Below are 21,787 nucleotides of genomic sequence, written 5' to 3' on the forward strand. Positions count from 1 at the left end.
AGATTTATAAGCATTTTTGCTCACTCTAGACATATGTTGACTAATTTATCTATTTGTCCTATTCCAACAAAGAGATAATGTACCGATTATAAAAATAATATTTGTATCTTAAAGCAGATTGGGAAAATATAGAACAATATTTAAATACCACCAGCAACCCTGCTGCCCCCAGACACCGTTACGATTTTTTACATTTTTTTCTTTTGTGCCGTACGTTACTTTTAAAACATAAGATGGATTTATTTTATAAATGCAATTTTATATCCTGATTTGCCTAATTCAATATACACCAGGCACCTCTGCATGTTATAAAAACTATTTGAAACATGCACTTTCTCTCTCTCTCTCTCTCTGTCTCCCATCCTTCTCTCTCTCTGTCTCTGCAATGTCTGTGTTATTGGTTAAAGAACCCGGTCATTTATCCAACCTGGAATTTGCTACTCAGGTCCCCATGTTGCCATTTAGCATGTTCCTCTGTCCCCTACATTTCCTAAAAATTGGTAGCTAAACCTGGAAGTGTGATCAATGTGCATTTGTCACTTTGGCAAGAATGCTTTGCAAACAGTGCTGTAGACCTCCCCGATGGCACGCAGTGCCTGCCTGGCTATCTTCCTGTGATATCCGGATCCACTAGGAATTTCAAAAAAGTAGATTCTCATTTCACCATTATTTCTTCATCTGTGAACTGGAGTCCTTCTACAGACAGAAACAACTTCTCGTTGCCTATTTAATTATACTCAGGTACAGTTCATAGAAGAAAGGTAGGATAAAGGCCTAATTTATTCCTTGTATTCACTAGCTATCACGATAATGAACTGAGTGCCAAGTACGATCCAAAGGGAACTAATAAGTTTTTCTAGTATCATTCTGAATTCATTTAAACATATTTGATATGTTTTAATCCATTACAGTTATTATTCTTAATCATGCTTCAATTGTCCCATCTTTGGCCAGTAGGGGCCTCTTTGCATTGCTTTCTGAATCCTTAAGAAGACTCTAGCATTTTTTCTAGTTTTTTGTTTTTTGGGTTTTTTTTTTATTATCGCCTCGTTACTTTTTGGTGTGATGAGATGCTCCAGGCTCATCTGAAACATTTTCTGCTCCAGATCTGGAACTAGCCATTTCTTCATAAATATCTAGTTTGTTGGTTTTCCAGGGGGAAAATTTATATAGAAGCTGCAATCTGGGTTTTAAGGTACTCATTTTTCAAGGTCTTTTCTGTGGATAGAATTAACAAACTTTGCTTTTGCTCTCCCTTTCCTCCTCTTCTTCCTCCTTCTCCTCTGGCTGCTCCTTAGCATAAAATATCCCATTGCAATTACTGCCATTTGACTTTAAGCCTACAGTATTTTTTAAACCTTATCAATCTTAAGCCTGTGGGTCCTTTCTCTTACCCCAATGACACCAACACAATTATCCATTTGTTTCATCAACAATGCACACACATCAATCTACTCCAAAACTTAATGGCGTGAAGCCACAATAAACACTAGCGATGTCACAGTGTCAAGGAAGCAGCAAATCAGAAGCAGCTTGGCTGCCCAGTTCTGGGTCAGAGTCTCTCATGATATTGCAGAAGAACGTTAGCCAGGGCTGTGGTCATGTGAAGGCACGACTGGGGCTGAGAGAACGGTTTCCAAGGGGACCTACTTACATGGCCACCAAGCTGATGCTGGATGTTGACAGAAGACTTCAGTTGTTCTCAGAGGGCTGTTGGAGGGTCCTCACAGCATGATTTCTGGCTTCCCCTAAAGTGAGTACTCAAGACAGCAAGGTGTAAATGGCAATGACTTTCATGGTCTCAGCTCAAAAATCATACATTGTCATGTCTATCACATTCTATTGTTATAAGTGAATCACCATGTCTGCTCATATTCAAAGGGAGGAAAATGACTCTCTACCCATTGAAAGAACAATGTCAAAGTATGTGTAGACATGTTTCTTTCTAGTCTCTGGCTTACTGATTTACACTGCAAATGTTAAAGTACACTTGGCTTTCCAAAGACTCCCCAAAACTCATTCTTTTACGGCATCAGCTTGAAGTCTAGGATCTTGTTACCTAAATCAGGTCCAGGTGTGGAGAAAACGCCTCAGGATTCCTAGAGTATAGCTCCTCGAGTACAGTTTCTCAAAACATGAAGACCTACGACCCAGAAAGAAAAGTTACATCCTACAATCTAGCAACTGCACCACAAGGCATTCAGCCAAAGGACACAAAAATGCTGATTCAAAGGGACACACGCACCCCAATGTTTATGGCAGCATCAGCAACAACAGCAGATTATGGAAAGAGCCCCAAATGTCCATCCACTGGATGGATAAAGGAGATGGATAAAGAAGATGTGGAATATTACTCAACAATCAAGAAGAACAAAATCGGGCCATTTGCAACAACGTGAATGGAACTAGAGTGTATTATGCTAAGTGAAATAAGTCAGTCAGAGAAAGATAAAAACCATACGATTTCACTCATATGTGGAATTTAAGAAACCAAGTAGATGAACATAGGGAAAGGGAAGGAAAAGTAAGATAAAAACAGAGAGGGAGGCAACCATAAGAGACTCTTAAATACAGAGAACAAACTGAGGGTTTCTGGGCGGGGAGTTGGTTGGGGGCTGGGGCTAAATGGGCAATGGGTACTAAGGAGGGCACTTGTTGGCATGAGGACTGGGTGTTATATGTAAGTCATTGTTCACTACATTCTACTCCTGAAACCATTACTACACTGTATGTTAACCAGCTTCAATTTAAATAAAATTAAAAATAAATAAAGAAGTAAACAAACAAATAAATAGAAGAGAAAATATTTGCCACCTCTTTGCACATACACACACTTAACATACAACAGTGGGGCAGGCATAGGGTAACTACTATGGACCACCCCCACCCCCAACACACACACACACACACACACACACACATACACACCATAGAGGAAAACAGGAGACACGAAGAAGCCTCTGATCCATAGCAAAACCCACAGGGGCAAATGGTGGAAGTTCCTTGACTAGGACTCAATGCCTGAAAGTGAGTCTCCCTAGCTCTCAGCTCCAGCCTCTCTTCTCTTTACTCCACCCTCTAGGTCACCCTCATCTCATCGAGAAAGGCAGCCCAGGTCTTTTGCAGAAGAGTTTTAGCTTGCTTCCTGCCTGCAGAAGCTTCAGGGTCCTAAGGCCTCTTATCATTTTATACTGTTTCTGCCACCTTTCAATCCAAGCTTGTGGGACTTCTGCCAATTTACTTCTCTTAAAAACCTCTTGGATCTCCTGTGATTCTGGTTGTGGCCCACTCGGACAAGACCACACTCACAAACTCTTCCAAAAATCAGCCCTCCTTGATCATGGGCTTCTACAAACAGTCCTTTCAAGAACCTCTAAGCCTTTTTAACACGTTCCACCTCCATCCACAGCCTAATTCCGAAGCCACTCCTAAACTTGAGGGTTTTGTAATGGCAGCACCCTACTCCTGGAACAAATTCTGTAGTCGTCTATTGCTGCATGATCAATTATCCTAAAACTTGGTGGCTTAAAGCAACACTACACAGGGATTATGCCACAGTTTCTGTAGAGTAAGAATTTGAGAGCGACTCTGCTGGCTAGTTCTGGTGGGGATTTTCCCATAAAGCTGCAGGAAGGAATGTGTCCTGGGCTGAGGTTACCTGAAGGTGTGGCCCAGGCTGAGGGATCTGCTTCCAAGGTATCTCGTTTTCACGGTTGGCAAAGTAGTACTGGCTGCTGGCAGGAGACATAAGTGCCTCTCTGTATGGGTCTCTCTGGAAGGCTAATGGAATGTCCTCATGGCATGAAGGCTGGCCCCAGAGCAGGAGATCCACCAGAACCATGGAGAAAACGCCATTCCTTTGATGATCTAGCTTCAGAAGTCACACATCAACATTCCCACACTTTTCACTAGAAGCAAGTCACTAATGAGCATCTCACGTTCGTGCGGAGGGAGATCAGGATCTTTCTGTAGGTGGTATTATATTTTTAAACCACTACAAACACTATCGTCAACAATATGATTTCTAAGTGTAGCTGAACGTTTAACTTATTTTTGTCCTTAGGGTGTATTTCACTAAAGATTTACAGTCACATGATCATGTTCCAAAGTCGCCTAAAATTGTCCTTTCTGGGTGCCTATCCCATCAACTTGAAAAACTGTTGATTTATCTCATCTCGCTTCTAACTTTTGGGGATTTCTTTTTCGTTTTTGTTTCACAATTTTATAAAATAACCTCAAGGTTTCAAAGTCAAACCATAGAATAAGTGAATTCAGAGAAGTGTGGCTTCATTTCTGCCTTCTCTCTCTTCCCTTCTCTCCCCTATCACTATCCTTGTTTTTAGTTTATTATTTATTCTTCCACTTTTAAAACATAAATAACAAATACAAATCCCCCATTCGAAGATAAACATCTGCATTTTATGCATAAGACTCTTCACATTAATACCACCTGAATTCATTCCATAACAGTATTTAGAGATAACTGTCATTTCTTTTTAAGGCTAATAGCCACTATTATATAGATGCATATAGTTTATTTCAACCAGTCCCCTACAGAGGGATAATGTGGAGGTTTCGCATTTATACGTTTGTCATTATTAGTCTTACCACCACCACCAACAGATGAGAATGTCAGTCTCATGGAAGATCGATCAGCGCTGGATAGTATTGTTTAAAAATAAAAAAGTGCTAATTTGACGAGTAAAAGATGCTACCTTGTCTTAATTGGCATCTCTTGGAGTTCTAGTTCTATTAAACATTTTCCACTTATTAATATTTTTTTTCTTTTGTGTAATCTGTTTATATTTTGCATCTATTTTTTCTATATGATTTTAGTTCTTTAGAATGTATATAGAAGGCTTCTTTATCAGGAATACAAATCTTTTGCTGTTGGGGGATGCAAATATATCCCCCAGCGTGTTGGTTGCTCTGGTTTTTGTTTTCAATTTCAGTTGTTAGACATTATTTCACAGAGTTTAACATTTTACACAATCAAGTATTTCCCTTATTACGTCAATAGGCTTTTTAAATCTTAATGGAGTTCTTTACTATTTCAAAATGCAATTATGTGCTCATCCACATGTTACTTTAGTATTAGTTGGAGCATTTATCTTACATGCAAGAAAGGTGCCTTGATGGTAAGTTCAGGGCCTGAAGAATTTCCACGAAATAGTCGTAATCGTTGTTAGTTAGCTAGGATCGTTAGCTAGAAGTACGACAACCCGGGTGGCTTAAACAACCGAAATCAACTGTGTCACAGTTCTGGAGAAGAGAGATCTGAGATCAAAATGTCAGCAGGATTGGTTCCTTCTGGAGGCTGTGAGGGAGAATCTGTTCCATGCCCTCCCCCAAGCTTCTGGGGGTTTGCTGGTCAGCCTATGTGCTCCTTGTCTTGGAGATACATCGCCCCAGGCTCTGCCATTGACCTCCTCACGGTATTCTCCCTGTGTGCATGCCTCTGTATCCAAATTCTCCCTTTTTATAAGAACTCTGGTGATAGTGGATTACGGCTCGCACTAATGACCTCATGTTAACTCGATTACCGCTGTAATGACCCTATTTCCACCTAAGGTCACATTCTGAGGTACTGGCCGTCAGGACTTCGGCAAATCTGTTTCTAGGGAAACAATTCAACCCACAACAGTCACAAAACTAGAGCACGGATCAAGAAACAGAGCACACCTAGCTTTCTAAAACCTACCATGCGTTTTCTTCAGCCACAAGCCCTTGCCAAGGTTACGGCAGCCCCGTCTCTGACGCCGTAGATTACCTTTTCTGTGTTCTTCAATGACACATGAACAGAATCACGCGACATGTACTCTTCTGTATCACATCTGTGCCTCAAAATCGTATCTGTGAGATCCACGTTCCTGCATGGCTGCAGGTAGCAAAGAATTCACGTCTTCGTGTCTAGGTAGTTATTTGCAAAAGGAGGACAAAATGGGGTAATTTACCCAGTTTCTTGTTGATATTTAGGCTGTGCCCAGTTTTCAACCGCTGTGGATATAGCGGCAATGTTGCAGTGAAAATCCTGGCGCAAGTCTTCTGCTCAGCACGTGTTCACACGGCTGTTGGGCACGTGGAGCGGGCTTTCTGGGTCGCAGACAGGGTATCGATACGCTTAGCTTTAGTAGATGATCCCCAACAGTTTTCCAAAGTGGTTTCCAGCCGTGCACAAAATTTTTTCGTTGTTCCACATCTTCACTAACACTTTGGGGTGACTTGGACAAAAATATTTTTGATGAGAAGAGGAGGAGGAGGAGGAGAATAGCTTCTCGTTGAAGTTATTATGAAAACCAGGCACTGGCCTGGTCATTTTACCTCTATTATCTCATTTAATCTGTATGCTACTTTTTAGGGGGAAATTATTAGCTTCATTTCACAAGACAACAAAACCAAGCATCAGTGAAATAAAGCAATTTGCCCAAAGTAACAGGAAGTAGCAATATAGGGTTTGAATTAAAATTTGTCAGGACTTTCTAGTCCAGATAAAATATAAATCTGGTTGCTGTGGAGGTGAAGGGAAGCCCTGAACATCAAGGTGTAACATAAGGCGGGGCGGGGGCGGAGGGGGGGGGGGTTGGCGTGGCTATGGCAGAGGACCGGACTTAGTGGTAAACCGTGACATAGCTCTAAATCTCTATTTGAAGGTTGGTTTATGCCACCCTATTTTGGAGACATTAAGCATGAACATCTGCTGTTAGGGTTAACTCCAAACGTTTTCCAACAGATGAGTTTTGTGAGAACTGATTCTGAGGACAGATGATGTGCTTAATACCCTAAACTAGAGTAATGGAAACCAGTTTTCGGGTAGAGAGAGCAAGGGCTCACGTCCGGAACTAAAGAAAAACATCCAGCAGAGCAGGTCTGGGGTGCTGCCCCCACTGCTCATGTCAACATGCATTCCTCAGCCCCTGGGTCCTGACTCCTAGGCCTGGTCTCCAGCCCTCAATGGTGGCCTCCAGCTCGTATCGGGAATACCTATCCTTAAGAACACAGCAGGAGCAAAGTCCACTGTTTCCGTGCCCTCTGCTTGTGTGGCCCTCAGTGGTAGGGTGAATCTCCACAGGGAAAAATATTTCAGGGAGCAGGAAGAAAATACATACCTGCAAATAATCACCCTTCTGCCAGAGCTATGCAGTAGACTCAAGACTTGGGAGGCTGCTTTGAATCGGGCACTGTGCAGGGTACTTACAGATACATCAACTTAGTCTTCACAACGACCCGGAGAAGCAAATAAATTTCTGTTATCCCCACGTTACAAGTGTGGGAACCAAGCCTCAGTGAGATTAAGAAACCTGTCTGAGGTTATACAATCTCTGTTTGTTTGTTTAAGTGAGGCAGTGCAAGAACACTGAATGCTTTCCTGCTGAACTCCCGAAAGCTGCTTCTGGAGAATGAAAACTTCAGAAAGCAAATTCCAGGGTCGTGGTCTAGCAACCCTGATTTATGAACCATATAATGAGAGGGTCTAGGAACTCATGTCCTATAGCACGCATCACGGCGTGTGAGTTTCTAACCGGTTCAAATGTTGTCACCTTCTAGTTTTGTGTGAGTGCAGTCATTTTTAGAAAGTACAAAGTTTCCACTAATGAACATGGAAGCAACAATTCAGTGTTTGGCGTGTTTCTTAAAGCATCGGTGTGGTTTTAAATTCGGGTCAAAACGAATCCCTGCCTTCGTCCTGGTTTCAGTAAACCTGTACCTTCTCCCCCCTATAGTTTAATCTGTTGTTGGCTGAACTGGTCTGACCAGGTCACAGACGTGGGTGTCCCAGGCGTGTGTAGGCTTTGCCTACGTTACAACACAAGCACTGTCGCCCCAGCAGAGTGAGGGCCAATCAGGAAGGAACTTGGGCTCACACTCCGGGTGCAATTCGCATACAAGGCTGATCCAACTCACCCCCAGGTGCTGAAACAACAAAAGACACCTAACTCTGCTGTGTTAGTCACAAAGACTTGACTAAGCCATCGGAACTAGTCCCCAGATACCCTAGGACACTTGGGTGTGCCATTCATGAGCCTCTTTTCCGGAACCAGGGAGTGGGCTCAGTGCCCCCGCCAGCCCCACTCTGGAGAGGGAGTGCCGTCAGGAGCCTAGAATGCCCTCTGCCTGCTCCCGCAGAAATGTGCCGCTGGCATTCCCGGAGACCAGCAAACAATGTGGTATGTGCACTTCCTAATCCCTATTTTAATGTCTCCAACAATCTAGTGGTTAATTAGCAATTTGCTGCCCACCAATATGCAAATGAATGACAAGCAAAGACCCTCCACATCTGTAATTATTTTGCTGATTTACAAGCCACTTTCCTCTCTGTGTAGGTTTTTCTGTGTGTGTGTGTGTGTGTGTGTGTGTGCATTCACACATCAGGGATTTCATTATTTTTAGCAGCAGATCCCGTGCATCTTTATGCTTTAATATTTTCAGGCTTCAGTAATTACAGTATATATATGTATCCCCCCACCTCCCAACTGCAAATGCTTTTATTTGTTAGGGATTCTTTTCTTTGATAAAGATTGGAAAGTAAGATTTATCAGGGGGCTGAAATCCAAATCGCAGAGCGCACAAGATTGAAAGATGCACGTTTCCGTGCTGCCAAATCCTTATCTGGAATCGGAGTCTTGTAATATTTGATTTTCTCCCAAGCAGCTCTGGTGCGTCGAGCCACGATCTGCGTTATCCATCTGCCTACTTTGGAGCAGGGTGCTTTACTATTTGGCGGTTTAAATGCTTTACGTTTTTGCCAGCGCGTTGAGAAAGGCTCTCGTGTTAAATTAAGTCAATTAATAAATGGAGACACATTAAGCAATCAATTTTGTCAGCCTATCTCCCCAGCATTATGTATGGTTGGCTGTAATCACAAGATAAATGCAATGTGCTGATCTATGGTAATGTTCAATAATACATTCTCCGCCAGGCTCAATTCATCAGGGAGTTTCGGTAGGGGAGGCATTTGTTATTGGCTGTCTCTGCACCTCAAGGATAACATTTCTGTCCTTTTGATTGGCCGCCTCACTGCTGCAAGATTCTAACCGTCTTATTTTGATGATGAATATGAAGGCACGCTAAGCCGGGCTGGAGCGGAGTGTCTCAGAGGCTGTGCTCCTTCCAGAGCCCAAGGACTTACCAGCTTCTTCCTGCTGCCTTCCTGTGCCAACAACCCCCCCAAAAGTTGTGATGCTTTTCTTTACCCAGTGCTTTGGGGCTGTGTTAGATCTCATTCACCTCCGCTTTCAGCACTACAAGGCTAAACGGGTTTTCTCCGCCGCTGGGCAACTTGTCTGCGTTGTAAACCCCACGCACAACCTAAAGGTGAGTTGCTATCATTTTCTATTCCCGCGGCTCGGGTTCCAGTCCTTTCTCCTGGCTGGTCGGTGACCCTCCGCGTGCTCCTGGAGCTCCTGGCAAAGGCTCTCTGGCTAGCGCTAGGACGCGCTTGGTACCCGGAGGGGTTGCCTCGGCTCCTTCTCGCTTTCTAGGTGTCTCTCGTGCTCTCGGTGACAGCGTGTTGTTTCCCCGACTGGCAGAACAACTGGAGTGAGAGTCCAGTCTCTTTCCCCGGAGCTGTCAGTCTAAGAGCGGGGTCGGAAGGGAGGGTGGCGGAGGGGGAAGGGGGTGTCCTCTTCTAGCTCCCAAATATTTGTGGGCAAGCGTTCAGGAGACAGGATGTGAAAAGTTACCCAAATTGCACACTGTCCCATGTGTTTGGAAAGGCAGGCAGGCACATGGATTGCGGAAGCCCCCTTCTGCTGGCTGCCGTTGAAGTGGCCACGGGCGGGGGCGCGCAACCCCCAGACCCTGACCTGGGAGCGGATGAGGGGGGCTCTCTCTGCAAAGTGGTTTGCCTTTTGCTCAGACTCGGCGTGTGTGTGCATGTGCGTGCGTGTGCGTGTGTGTGTGCGTGTGTGTGTGTGTGTGTGTGTGGAAGAGAGAGATTGAAAGATCAGGAGGAGTTAGTCTTTGCTCCCTGTGAGCTGCTGCGCCCCTTGCGCTGGGGACCGGAGGGGGCGGGATTTGCTTCAGTTGTATAATAATGAAACCGGCTGGGAGCTGCGGGTGTGTGAATCACCACCGGCTGCCCGGGCTGCGTCTGGCGCCACCGCCTCTGCATTTGTGTCTTCGGGCCAAAGCCCTTTACAAGAACAGCCCAAATCTGGGGTCTGGGAAGACCGCTCCACATCACAGCCGCGACCCACAGGGATATGAACGAAGAACCGTTGGCTAGGGGTGGTGGGGGCGGAGACAAGACAGGGCAGTAGAGAGTGGGAGGGTGGGGGGCTCGGCTGAAGTCCCCGATATGAAACTCCGAGCCACCTTGGCTCTGTTTTAAGATAAACGATGAACTCACTGGGAGTTGCTTTCCTGTCTACCTCACCATGCGCAGGGCTGAGTGACAGGGAGGAGGGCAGGTCTGCAGGGGAGTGCTGGAACAGCCTGGCAGGGTAGATCTCTCATTCTGACCACTGCTCTTGGGTAGGGAAAGTGTTGCTCGTCCCTCATCACTGTACAAACTCCTATAAAGAGTCAGACTCTCCTCGGCCCTGCAGGTCAGGACTGATGGGTACCTCTCCCCTCCCGCCGCCCCGATTCCTGGAAGTCCCTAGGAGGGACAGCTGCCTGGAGTGCCTGTGGCAGTAGAGGCGGCCAGTCCTGGGCAGAGGGGTGCTGGACTGCTCCAGGATTGCTACAGTGCACAGACCTAGGAACTAGGTCTCGGAAGTACCCAGTCTGTGACTAGCACCAGCTCCATGACCTGCATTTGCTCTCTCCCTCCTATGCTCTCTCTTTCTGGCTCTAGCTCTCCTGCCCCTCGTTCCACTGGCTCCTTTTGCATTCGTGGCTTAGTTTTACAAATGACAGTCCACTGCCAGTCATCCTTGGCAAAGCAAGTGCATGGCGGACATACTAAAACGTGATTCTGAATTCCACGTTACCGCCCCTTTGGAGACTGCATTCAAACTCCCATTATTTTGTCACTTTACATTAGTTACTTCCCCGTGGCAAGACGTTTTGTTTACTTCTGTTTTGCATTTTAATGCCTTTAAAAATTGTGTCTGAGACCAAAGTTTGCATTTATATGGTTCGCTGGCTGCAGCTGATGACGGGAGGAGACGCTCAGATCTGGGGTGGGGTGGGGTGGGCTGGGGTGAGATGCATCTGTGTGTATTTTTTAGCGAGGTCTGCCTGGACATTGGTTAGTAAGTAGTCCTGCTGCCCGAAACCCAGGAGTTCAGAGTCAGGGTTGGAGGCTCTGGGTCAGCTCTGACCAGCTGTGCGCCCTCAAAAGATTCAACCTCTCTGAGCCTTCCCTTCTCCACCTTCGAAATGGACATATGAATGAGTATATCCATGGCTCTGTGAGGCTAAAAAGAGTTACAAGGGGTGGCCGTGCCTCGTGGCACTCTCCCCCAAAAAGAATTGTTATGGCACATAATGTGGGGGGTTCCGGTAGGAACTTTAAAAGTTGTCACTCAAAGACTTTAGCCCACTTAGAAACCATATAAGCAGTAACATAAAAACCTCTGACATATGCTTTGGGAGACTATTTTCCATGGCTCGCTTTTTCGTTCTCACTTGGCTTTTTTAATTTCCCATAAAAAAAACACTTAGGGATTTTGCCCAGACAAGCATCCCCGGAGGTAAACAAAGCAAGTTGAGGGCTGTGAATGCCACCAGGGGGGTCCGGCAGAGAAGACAGGAGTGACAGGGGCTGTACCAGGCAGAAAGACCTCTACAGCCCAGACCACCTTTATGGAGGTCCAGGTGGCCCATCAGGTTAAGTTTTACCTGCTTTGCAAACCTGGGGGCTAACAGCCATTTGCAGAGCTTTTGAAGGAACAGTTCGATCCGAGCACTGCCGGCCGCTTCACTTACATTAAAAAGTGAGTGAACAAAACCTCAAAGAAAAGGTGCTCCTACTAAGCATGAATTTCCATAGACCACAGAGATATGTCTTGGATATAATCAGCTGTGATCTACACGGAGGAAAAAATTCTTTTTTTAAAGGAAAAAAAAGGGGGGGGGTGCTGTGGCAACGTTAACCCAGAAATAGCTATTGATCTGTGGTGCTTCCGTGCACTTTGTATGACAGGCTGGAACGTGAAATGGTGACCAAGGACAGAGAGACTGCAAGCTCGCTTTCAATTTTCTAGGTTGTGTGTAGCTACAAAGAGGGCTGGGAAGCCTGTGTTTTTCTTTGTGGAAGCATTTTTTGCGCTTCGTCCCTTCCCGGGCTTTCCAGAGAATGCTAACAGTATTTTAGGACCTGAGGCAAGTGCTGAGTTATAATCAAAATTCACTTACTGAGCAGAGAAAATCGTGTATTTACCATGCTTCCCTAGGTCACCTTCATCCTCAATCTTATTATGGCGATTACTTAGTAACCTGGGATTCCTTCAAGCAAGCGGATTCCTTTCCTTCTACGTGGGAGGCAGAAGCCTTCCTGGCAATGCAGACACCCTGGGTAAAGCCACGACACCCCTTAAGCCCATCCTAATTAAAAGGGGGCATTTAGAGTAGCTGTACTGGAACACCGGAGATCAGAACCCGGGGGACCTCTGCTTTAGGCAAGGGGCAAGCAGAGAAGAATCCGGTGCAGCGCCCTCTCCATGGGGCGCAAATGACACTCCGTGTGTCCCTGTGTCTGTCTCCTTGCACATATAAGGATTCCAGATGATGCCCCCACATTTCTCCTTCCCACTTTATAAAGGGTCACCAGCAAGAAGCCAGCGTTCTTGGCTTGCTGCCCTCTCCGTCTTCATTCACAGAGGTTACAGAAATGTGGTCAGCAGGCTTCGGGCCGGCCCTGGTGAGGGCGCCAGGTCCTGGTCCTGACTCGGCACTCCTTTTGCCCTCATGCTTTTTGCTTGTTTCCAAACCAAGAAAGCCTTTGTGCTCTGGCTCCTCTCCCATTGGCACTGGCCACTTCTATAATGCCCTGTCCTGGGGAGCCTTCCCCTCTCCCGCCCTGTCTCTGGAGATGCCAGGGCCCCTCTAGGGCCAGTCCTCAGAGCTTTCCAAGCAGACAGTACCTGAGCTGAGGCTGGCTGGACGACTTCCTCCTCTTAACCACAGCCCTTGATAAACTGGTTTCGGAAAGACCAGCAGAGAGCTTTCTGGCAAACTTCTGAAGGCCCTGGCCGGTACCAAAGTCCCTGCTGAATACCCCAGTGCCCTCACCAGCATCTAGAACAGAGGGTGTAACGTCCCCACTTGTCCTGGAAGGCCACTCATACCTCCATCTAGCTGGTCCTAAACCTCTTTATTTTAACCTGTTAACCTTGGGCTTACAGACTGAAATACACACACATACACACACACACACGTGGCTTTAATTTCAGTGCCTGACTAACACTACATCTAAAATCTGGGCATTTCAGCACCATTACTTGAAGCATCCACACGCCTTTTATTCTAAGACCAACCTGAGCCCGTGTGGATGAATGTGTGTTGAGTGACAGGTGATGGGGGGGTGGGGGGGACTGCAAGGCAGAGGAGGGGGATCACCAAAGGAGGGGACCGAGGAGATATGTGTGGCAAAGCCAGACATCACCTCTCCTGTTTGTGGGTAATCTTTGGAAATCCCGTTCTCACCCCGGGGCTTTCCCTAACTCTGCCTGACATGGCTCGGCAGGCAGCCGAATGAGAGCTAAAGACCTGAACATTGTTTTTAGGGATTTAGAGGCGGCCTTTGGAGCGTTCATCCTGAATATCTGTTTTAAAGCACTTGAAGGCTTCTGCCAAGACTGGTTAACAGCCAGAGTGTGGGTTACCCGGCTCTGGTTGACATAACCCACCCCTGAGGAACCCCGGGCCCCATCCTCTGGAAGTGTCACCATCTTCCTTTTGCTGGCCTCTCTTGTGCCTCCGCACAGTTCATTAGCACCTTGGAGGGGCTCGGAGAGGATAAGAGAGGAGCTGAAACTGGTGGGGGTCGCTCTCTGGGCCTTATTCTAAAAGCTCCCCGTGCAGACTCTTCCAGCCCTTGGGTTCCCGTGGATATTGTAGGACACTCAACTCCACGGGCACCGAGCGGCTGTGCAGCTTTTCTGGTTAATGGTGATTGCAAACGAGGCTCCCGAGTCCCATAAGTAAAGGCCCGGGGCCCCGAGCAGTCATTTGGCGAGCTGGTGATGGAGTTGCAGGGAGGCCGAAGCTGGCACCGAGGCGAGGTGAGCCGATTACCTCTGTCCCCCACGTATCCAGAGGCGCCAGAGCAGATTTCATGTAACTCCCTATACCATGGTCCCTCGAGCTGCAGACTCTGTGACAGAAATGAGAAAACCCGTACTGCAAGCTTTCCCTGAAGTCCACAGAGAGGTCAGAGCTATTTGGATGACTTCCCCAGGGTGAGGCAGAGTATTTTTCTAGCATTTAACAATGGTGGGGTCGGGGCGGGGGGGAATAACCGTCTGTGAAGGTATTTTACCCTGAAAGTCATCTTGAATCAAATAGCTCTGTTTCTCAAAGGCGAAAGTTGACCTGTTTAGATACTAATTGTTACACGGAAGGGGTCAGTCTGGGGAGTGGAGACCTGTCCTCCACAGGGGCCTGGGACTCAGGGAATGACAGGGAGTCATTAAATGAAATGGAAGGTCAAACCTTCTTTTTTTTAAAGTTCATTTATTTTGAGAGAGAGAGAGAGAGAACGAGAGTGCACACATGAGCTGGAGAGGGGCAGAGAGAGAGAGAGAAAGAGAGAGAGAGAGAGAGAGAGAGAGAGAAGGAGAGAGAATCCCAAGCAGGCTCCCCACTGTCGGCACAGAGCCAGATGTGGGACTCGAACTCACCAACCGTGAGATCGTGACCTGAGCTGAAATCAAGAGTTGGACGCTTAACCGACTGAGCCACCCAGGTGCCTCTAAAGCTTCTTATTTTATAGTTGAGGAAACTGAGGCCAGAGAGGGGGAAGTGATGTACATCCATTTCCCAGCATTGCTGTAACACACTGCCACAAACTGGGGGCTTAAACAGAAATGCATTCCCTCGCGGTTCGGGAGGTGAGATGTCCAAAATCAAGGTTTCAGCAGCACCCTGCCCACTCTAAGGCTCGCCAGGGAAGACTCTGCTCCTTGCCTCATCCAGCTTCTGGTGGCTCCATGTGTTCCTTGGCTTGTGGCCACATCCCTCCAATGTCTGCCTCTGTGGTGTCCCACCGTCCCTTTCTCTCCTCCGCCTGTCCTCTCTTCTGTGTGGCTATCTTACACGGATACGTGGGATTGCATTTAAGGCCTCCCTGGTTCATCCGGGGTAAGCTTCTCCTCTCGAGACCCTTAATTCAATCCTACCTTTGGGTCATGTCATATTCACTCTCTTGCCACGTAAAGTGATACTCATAGGTTCCAGGGGATGTGAACATGTCATCGTGTGGGCCGCCATTCAACCCACTACACAACTTTTGCAAATGTCAACCCATCCGGCGACAGAAATGGAAGCGTTAAGTTACGTCTCCTAATCCCAGACCCATATCCCCTGCGCTGTCCCAGGCTGCCTTGAAGTTAGCCCCCAACGAAATGTCCCTCGTGCAGGTGCGTGCCGTCAGAGCAGAAAATTACAGGGACCCCCGTCCTGTACCCCATCAGCCCTGGGACAGCAGTATGACCCCGTGGGTTGCACCACGCACCTATCATCCCCCTTCACCAAACCTGCATTCTGCGTGCACATTGTGTTTTTTAAATCAAGTAGTAAAGAGACACATAGACAAAAGCATAGCCCTTTACACCCACCAGGTCAATACGGGGAGAAGTAGTGGGTGTTGGGGGGGAGGGGCGGGGAAACACGGGCTTTGGGGGAGCCAGGCCTGAAGTCAAATCCAGAGTGTGCCACGTGTAGACGTGTGACTTTGAACAAATGGTTGAGCCCCCCGGAGGCTCCATTTCCTCATCTTTAAAAGCGAGAAAACAGTGCCCACCTGCTAGGGTGGCCTTGAGGCTGAACTGAGCGCCTACGAGGAAAATGTCTGCCGCGGAGGAGAGTCGGTAAACGGCAGCAGTTACTGTCAACAATGGTCATTACGATGAAAGCAGCTCCTTGGAAGCCCGCGTCCACTCCCTGCAGCCCCACCGGGCTGTCTTTCTCTGCCCTCCCGCCCTCTCTGCAAGCCTCCTGCTTGCTGCTCTTTGGTATTCGTGAATCGCCCTTGGCCTTGAAGGGAATTTTGAGTAGCACAATTTCTCGCCTTATATTAAAGTAAGATTTGTCCTTAAGGCATCGCTTCCATACAACACTGGATGCTGCCTGGGTCCTGAGGCCGTTCATCCAATGGGACAGGGCCCGGGTCTCGGGACACAGGTGCCTGTCACGGGACGGGGGCTGATCAGCCGGGTGCCCTGTCATTCACAGAGCCAGGAGGCGTGCAGATACGTCCCCATCTCCACCCATCCTGAAACTTGCCCCTCATGACTTATGCATGACGTCTTTTCATTAGCAGCAGCTGAGTAAGCACATGGGTAAGTGGCTGTGTGAGGGGCATCGGATCTGGAGGGTGTGGATCCGAGCTGGGTGACACCACTGAGAGATTCAGCGGGGTGGGGAGACGTTCGTGCACAAACGCTGCACGCTCCCTGGGAGACTGGACGTTTTCTCTCTGCCCTTCGGTTCACTCTGCCTTGAGAAGCAGCCTCACTCTCAGCAGGGCAAGGATGAAGGGGGGTGTGGCTGGGTCCAGGCTGCAGGGACCCTGCAGGTCCCTGCCCCGCAAGGGAGGGGGCGGCGAGAGAGATGCTCTGACCTTTCTGAGCCAGGAAAGAATTCCTGGATCCCACTGTTATCAGAGAACTTTCTAAAAGTACTAAGCGAGTCCACAGACCTGGGTCTCCCGCCCTCCAGCCTGAGTTTCTAAACGTACACTCACAGGGGCACCTGGGTGGCTCAGTCGGTGAAGTGTCTGGCTTCAGCTCAGGTCATGATCTCACGGTCCATGAGTTCGAGCCCCGCGTCGGGCTCTGTGCTGACAGCTCAGGGCCCGGAGCCTGCTTCGGATTCTGTGTCTCCCTCTCTCTCTGCCCCTCCCCCGCTCATGCTCTGTCTCTCTCTGTCTCAAAAATATATAAACATTAAAAAAAATTTTTAAACACACACTCAACTCACGCTCACTCGCACAATCGATGGTAATTCTGAGGATGCCGACCTCTGGGGACCCTGCGTGGTCTCTGAATAGCAGTGCAAGACCACAGGACGCAAAGCCCAGTGGAGGGGGAGAGCCGACCCCCGGGACTGCGGAAGAAAGAATGGAGATGGACAAGACACGTCTCTCCTGTCCAATCTGCGACTGACCACTGCAGCCTCAGGAAGGAGGTCAAGGGAGAAAGAAAGTGTTGGGAAAGAAAGGAGCAACATTCTAGTTGAGGCCTTAAAGTACAGACAGATTTGGGTTTGTATCCAGTGCTGTTCTTCTGTTGTTCCTTGACAAATTTCTCTGGCCTCCCCGAGCCTGAATTTCCTCACCTGTAAAATGATTGTTGCAAGGATGGAATAATGTCACGTACGTCAAGTGCTTAGCACAGCACCTAGCCCATAGTAAATACTCCATCAATGGGAGCTACCGTTACTCTTTAAAAAAAATTTTTTTTTAATTTTTTTTTTAAACGTTTTATTTATTTTTGAGACAGGGAGAGACAGAGCATGAACGGGGGAGGGTCAGAGAGAGGGAGACACAGAATCTGAAACAGGCTCCAGGCTCCGAGCTGTCAGCACAGAGCCCGACGCAGGGCTCGAACTCACGGACCGCGAGATCACGACCTGAGCTGAAGTCAGCCGCTTAACCGACTGAGCCACCCAGGCGCCCCTAAAAAAATTTTTTTAACATTTATTTATTTTTGAGAGACACAGACAGAGCATGAGCAGGGGAGGGGCAGAGAGAGAGGGAAACACAGAATCTGAAGCAGGCTCCAGGCTCCGAGCTGTCAGCACAGAGCCCGACATGGGGCTCGAACCCACGGACCGTGGGATTGTGACCTGAGCCGAAGTGGGACGCTCAACCGAGTGAGCCACCCACGCGCCCCAAGGGAGCCATCATTACTCTTAAGCTGTGTCCCGTAGGGATATTACTCGGGGCACAAGAGGTGAGCAAGCTTCTCTTGCCCATCTTGTGTGGGTGACCGAACTCCTCTTGCTCCAAATGAACGGAGGGAGGGGGCAGCAGTAACATGACCTGTCTGTCCAGTGGCCAAGATTTTGAAGCACAGTCTGTTCAAGATAAGAGAGCCAGAGTGATGCTGTAGTTTCAGGTCCTGGTCTGAGAAACAAGGATGATAAAGGGATGAAGGGACTTGCCCAAGGTCAGAGCTGATGACGGGCACAGCCCACTGCTCTGGGACCCCACGCTGCTGGAGGAGGAGAGCGCTGGTTAAGGACACTGCCTCTCTAATAATAGGACCCTGTGGCAATGCTGGATGTCTTCCCAGGGGGTCCTTGTCCTGAGGACAAGGTGCCAGGTGTAAACCAGCCAGGCGACAGCGGGGCATTAAAGAGGTCAATGTTCCTTGGGTCTCTGGTACTGGCTCAAATACACAGCAGACCGAAGATGAGCCTCCAAATGGCTTCACCAAAGCCACGAAGCAATAACCCCAGACTTTCAGACAGTAGACGGATCAAGGTCTGGTACAAAAAGCTACATTTGCATCTTACCTCCGGGACCCCAGGTGAAAATGCCCTCAGAAAGCAGATCCGAAACCAGCCTAATGTTTTTAGCCATCGAACAGGGTCCTTGGGGCTAAGTGAGAATTGTGATCTAACCGGAAATGTCAGTTTGACTTGCAAGATGCCGTATCTCTTAATAATTTCTCGGTCCTTTAATGTATTTTTAATCACAAATTTGTGATGAGGAGGGAGCTGTGTGCTGCAGGGCTGTCTCCAGCTGAGGCCCCAGGAACTCCAGCTAGGAGAGAGTGGCCTGGGGAAGGAGCAAGGCTGGGCCTCCCAGCACAAGACTGGAGAATGTCTTCTATGGAGGAGCAAGGCCATTACAGACCACATTTGGAAAGGGAAGAGGGGGTTCGCTGGGCATTAGGAAGGCAGAACCGCATGCAGGTCAATAACAGATTTTGTGAGACTGGCCAGTCAGTCTCATCATCTGCTCAGCTTTGCAGCCAGACACCAGGGCCCCCCAGATCTAACTCCTACGACGTCACCAAAGATGTGCCAGGAAGGCCAACGCAAGTAGCCACCCGGAACCTCGGGTTTCCTTTCTGTAAGTCCGGGGTGTATTATGACTTGCACGAAGCTAAGCCAGCTACACATCCTGCAACCATCAGACAATTGTTTTCCGCTGTCGGGTACGCACACAGTGATAATAACAATAATGACAATGACAGCCACACGGTGGCTGCCATTTGTGGAAGGCATGCTATGTCCAGGAACTGTGGGAAATGCTGTGCGTTTAGTTCTCGCCGGGAAATGGTACGCGATTCTCCTCCTCTGTGCTACAGAATAACAAAGCAGAAAACACCGGAAGAGCTTGTTCACTGGGGTGGAGCCTTCTTAAACTCAAATCCTGTGCTTTTAAGCACTTCTTGACATGTCGTCCATTAATGCTCTCTTTTCACAACAACCGAGCCAGAGGACGAGGACTGAGTGGACTAGATTTCATTTAAAAACGCCGAGGTGGGATCCTGTCTTCTTCACCCTTGTGTATATATGTCAAACACACACGTAGCTGCCCCAGCTCTTGGCGGGCGGTCCTGGGAGGCATTCTCCAGGCTTCTCTGTGCCGCCTGGTAGAATCAAGCCCCTGTGGCCTACAGCAGTGACTTTCCTCCTTCCTCCTGCTTCTTGGAACCACCTTCCAAATAAACTCCTGCATCCAAATCTTTCTCTCAGGCTCTATTTTTGGAGAACCCAAGTTAAGACTATGGATACACGCGTGCTTTTTAAAATTATTATTATTGGCTGATGTTTATTGAGTACTTACAAACTGCCAACTGCTGTGCCAAGTGATTTACCTGAATTGCCTGTTTGACCATCCTCAGAACAATGCCATCAGTCTATCCCCAATTCACACAAGAGGAAACTAAGGCACAGAGAGATTAAGTAACCTGTCCAAGGATGCGTTCAATGAGCAGTACAGGTTAGCCGGTGCTTTTAACCTCTATCTAAAGCTGTGTCTCCCTCTTGATAACACAATTGCTTGTCTGGAAACTTCTACAAAGAGCATAGCCCTCCAAATTCAGGCTCAATAAAAACTATGATTTGCATAAGATGCTTCAGGGGAAACTTTGCAACCACTTTACCTACACGCTCAACTCCAAATTACTGCGCATAAAAGGAAACCTGTGCTCCATGATCACTTTTGTTTAAAAATGGGTACATAGCAAAGGAAACTGGCAAAAAGAAAAAAAAAAGACAAAGAAAAAAGGAAAAAGAAAAAAGGCAACCTCCTGAAGGGGAGAAAATATTTGCAAATCATACATCTGATGAGAGGTTAACATCCAAACATGTAAAGAACTTGACTCAGTAGAAAAAATAACAACAAATCCGATTCAAAAATGGGGAGAGGATCTAAACAGACATTGTTCTAAAGAAGACAGGCTCACAAATAAATGTTCCACATCACTCATCGCACAAACCAAAACCACAACGAGATACGATCTCACACCTGTCGGAACAGCTATTATCAAAAAGACAAGTAATAACAAGCGTTGGCAAGGATATGGTGAAAAAGGAACATCTGTGTACTATTGGTGGGAATGTAAATTAGTACAGCCACTATGGAAGATAGTATGGAAGTGTCTCAAAAAATTAAAAGCAGGGCACCCGGATGGCTCAGTCGGTTAAGCAACAGACTCTTGATTTCGACTCAGGTCATGATCTCAGGGTTGTGAGAGCGAACCCCGCATCAGTCTCTGTGCTGAATGCACAGTCTGCTTAAGATTTTCTCCGTCTCTCCCTCTCTCTGCCCTTTGCTCGCGCGCTCTCTCTCTTTCTCAAATAAATCAATAAGAAAAAAAAATCTTAAAAAAATTAAAAGTACATCTACTACCTGACCCGGCTATTCCACTTCTGGGTATTTATCTGAAGAAAATGAAAACCCTAATTCAAACAGATATATGGGCTCCTCTGTTCACCACAGCATTATTTACAATAGCCAAGATAAGGAAACAGCCTAAGTACCCATCAATGGAGGAGTAGATAAAGAAAATGTGATATATATCTACATATCTTTAGACAGATATAGAGATAGATATATATCACACAATGGAATATTACCCAGTCATAAAAAAAAGAGGGAAATCTTGTCATTTGTGAAAACATGGATGGGCTCTGAGGGCCTCATGCTAAATGAAATAAATCAGACAGAGAAAGACAGATGTCGTACGATGTTACTTATATGTGGAACCTAAAAAACAAAACAAAACAAAACAAAACTCCCGGATGCAAAGAACAGACTGGTGGTTACCAGAAGGGAGGGGGCGGGCGAAAGGGTGATCGGGGTCAATTGTGTGGGGACAGACGTTACTGGGCTCATTGTGGCAATCACCCTGCAGTGTATACAAATACCGAATTACTATGTTGTGCACCTGAAGCCAATATAATGTTATCTGCCAGTTTTACTTCGATATAAGTAAATAAATAATTGGTTACAGGTGTTGTCAGGCGAAGGGATGTCTGAGTCGGCAGCTACATTGATCGCTAATTTTTTTTTTTTCTAAAATCAACGAGAAATGAAATATCGATGACCATTTTCTACCTAATCTAACTCAGCGTCCACCTGGATCTCTGGTAAACCTTCCCCCTAATTCCTTTCAAACGTTTTCTCTTTCCCAAACGGCTGTGGGAAGAACTGAGGGAG

General features: G+C 47.2%; 1 protein-coding gene across 1 annotated transcript in view; it reads left to right on the plus strand.

Annotated features, from left to right (window-relative positions):
* Window positions 1-9,168: 9,168 nt before the first annotated feature.
* SIAH3 (siah E3 ubiquitin protein ligase family member 3) overlaps window positions 9,169-21,787 on the plus strand; it is a 67,848-nt gene continuing 55,229 nt past the window's right edge. The window contains exon 1 of the mRNA XM_015538964.2: window positions 9,169-9,312. Within this exon, the coding sequence (XP_015394450.2) occupies window positions 9,178-9,312 (135 nt within the window). The 5' untranslated portion in view covers window positions 9,169-9,177. The remainder of the gene's footprint in view (window positions 9,313-21,787) is intronic.

Source organism: Panthera tigris, chromosome A1 (genome assembly GCF_018350195.1).
Source record: "Panthera tigris isolate Pti1 chromosome A1, P.tigris_Pti1_mat1.1, whole genome shotgun sequence".
NCBI lineage: Eukaryota > Metazoa > Chordata > Mammalia > Carnivora > Felidae > Panthera > Panthera tigris.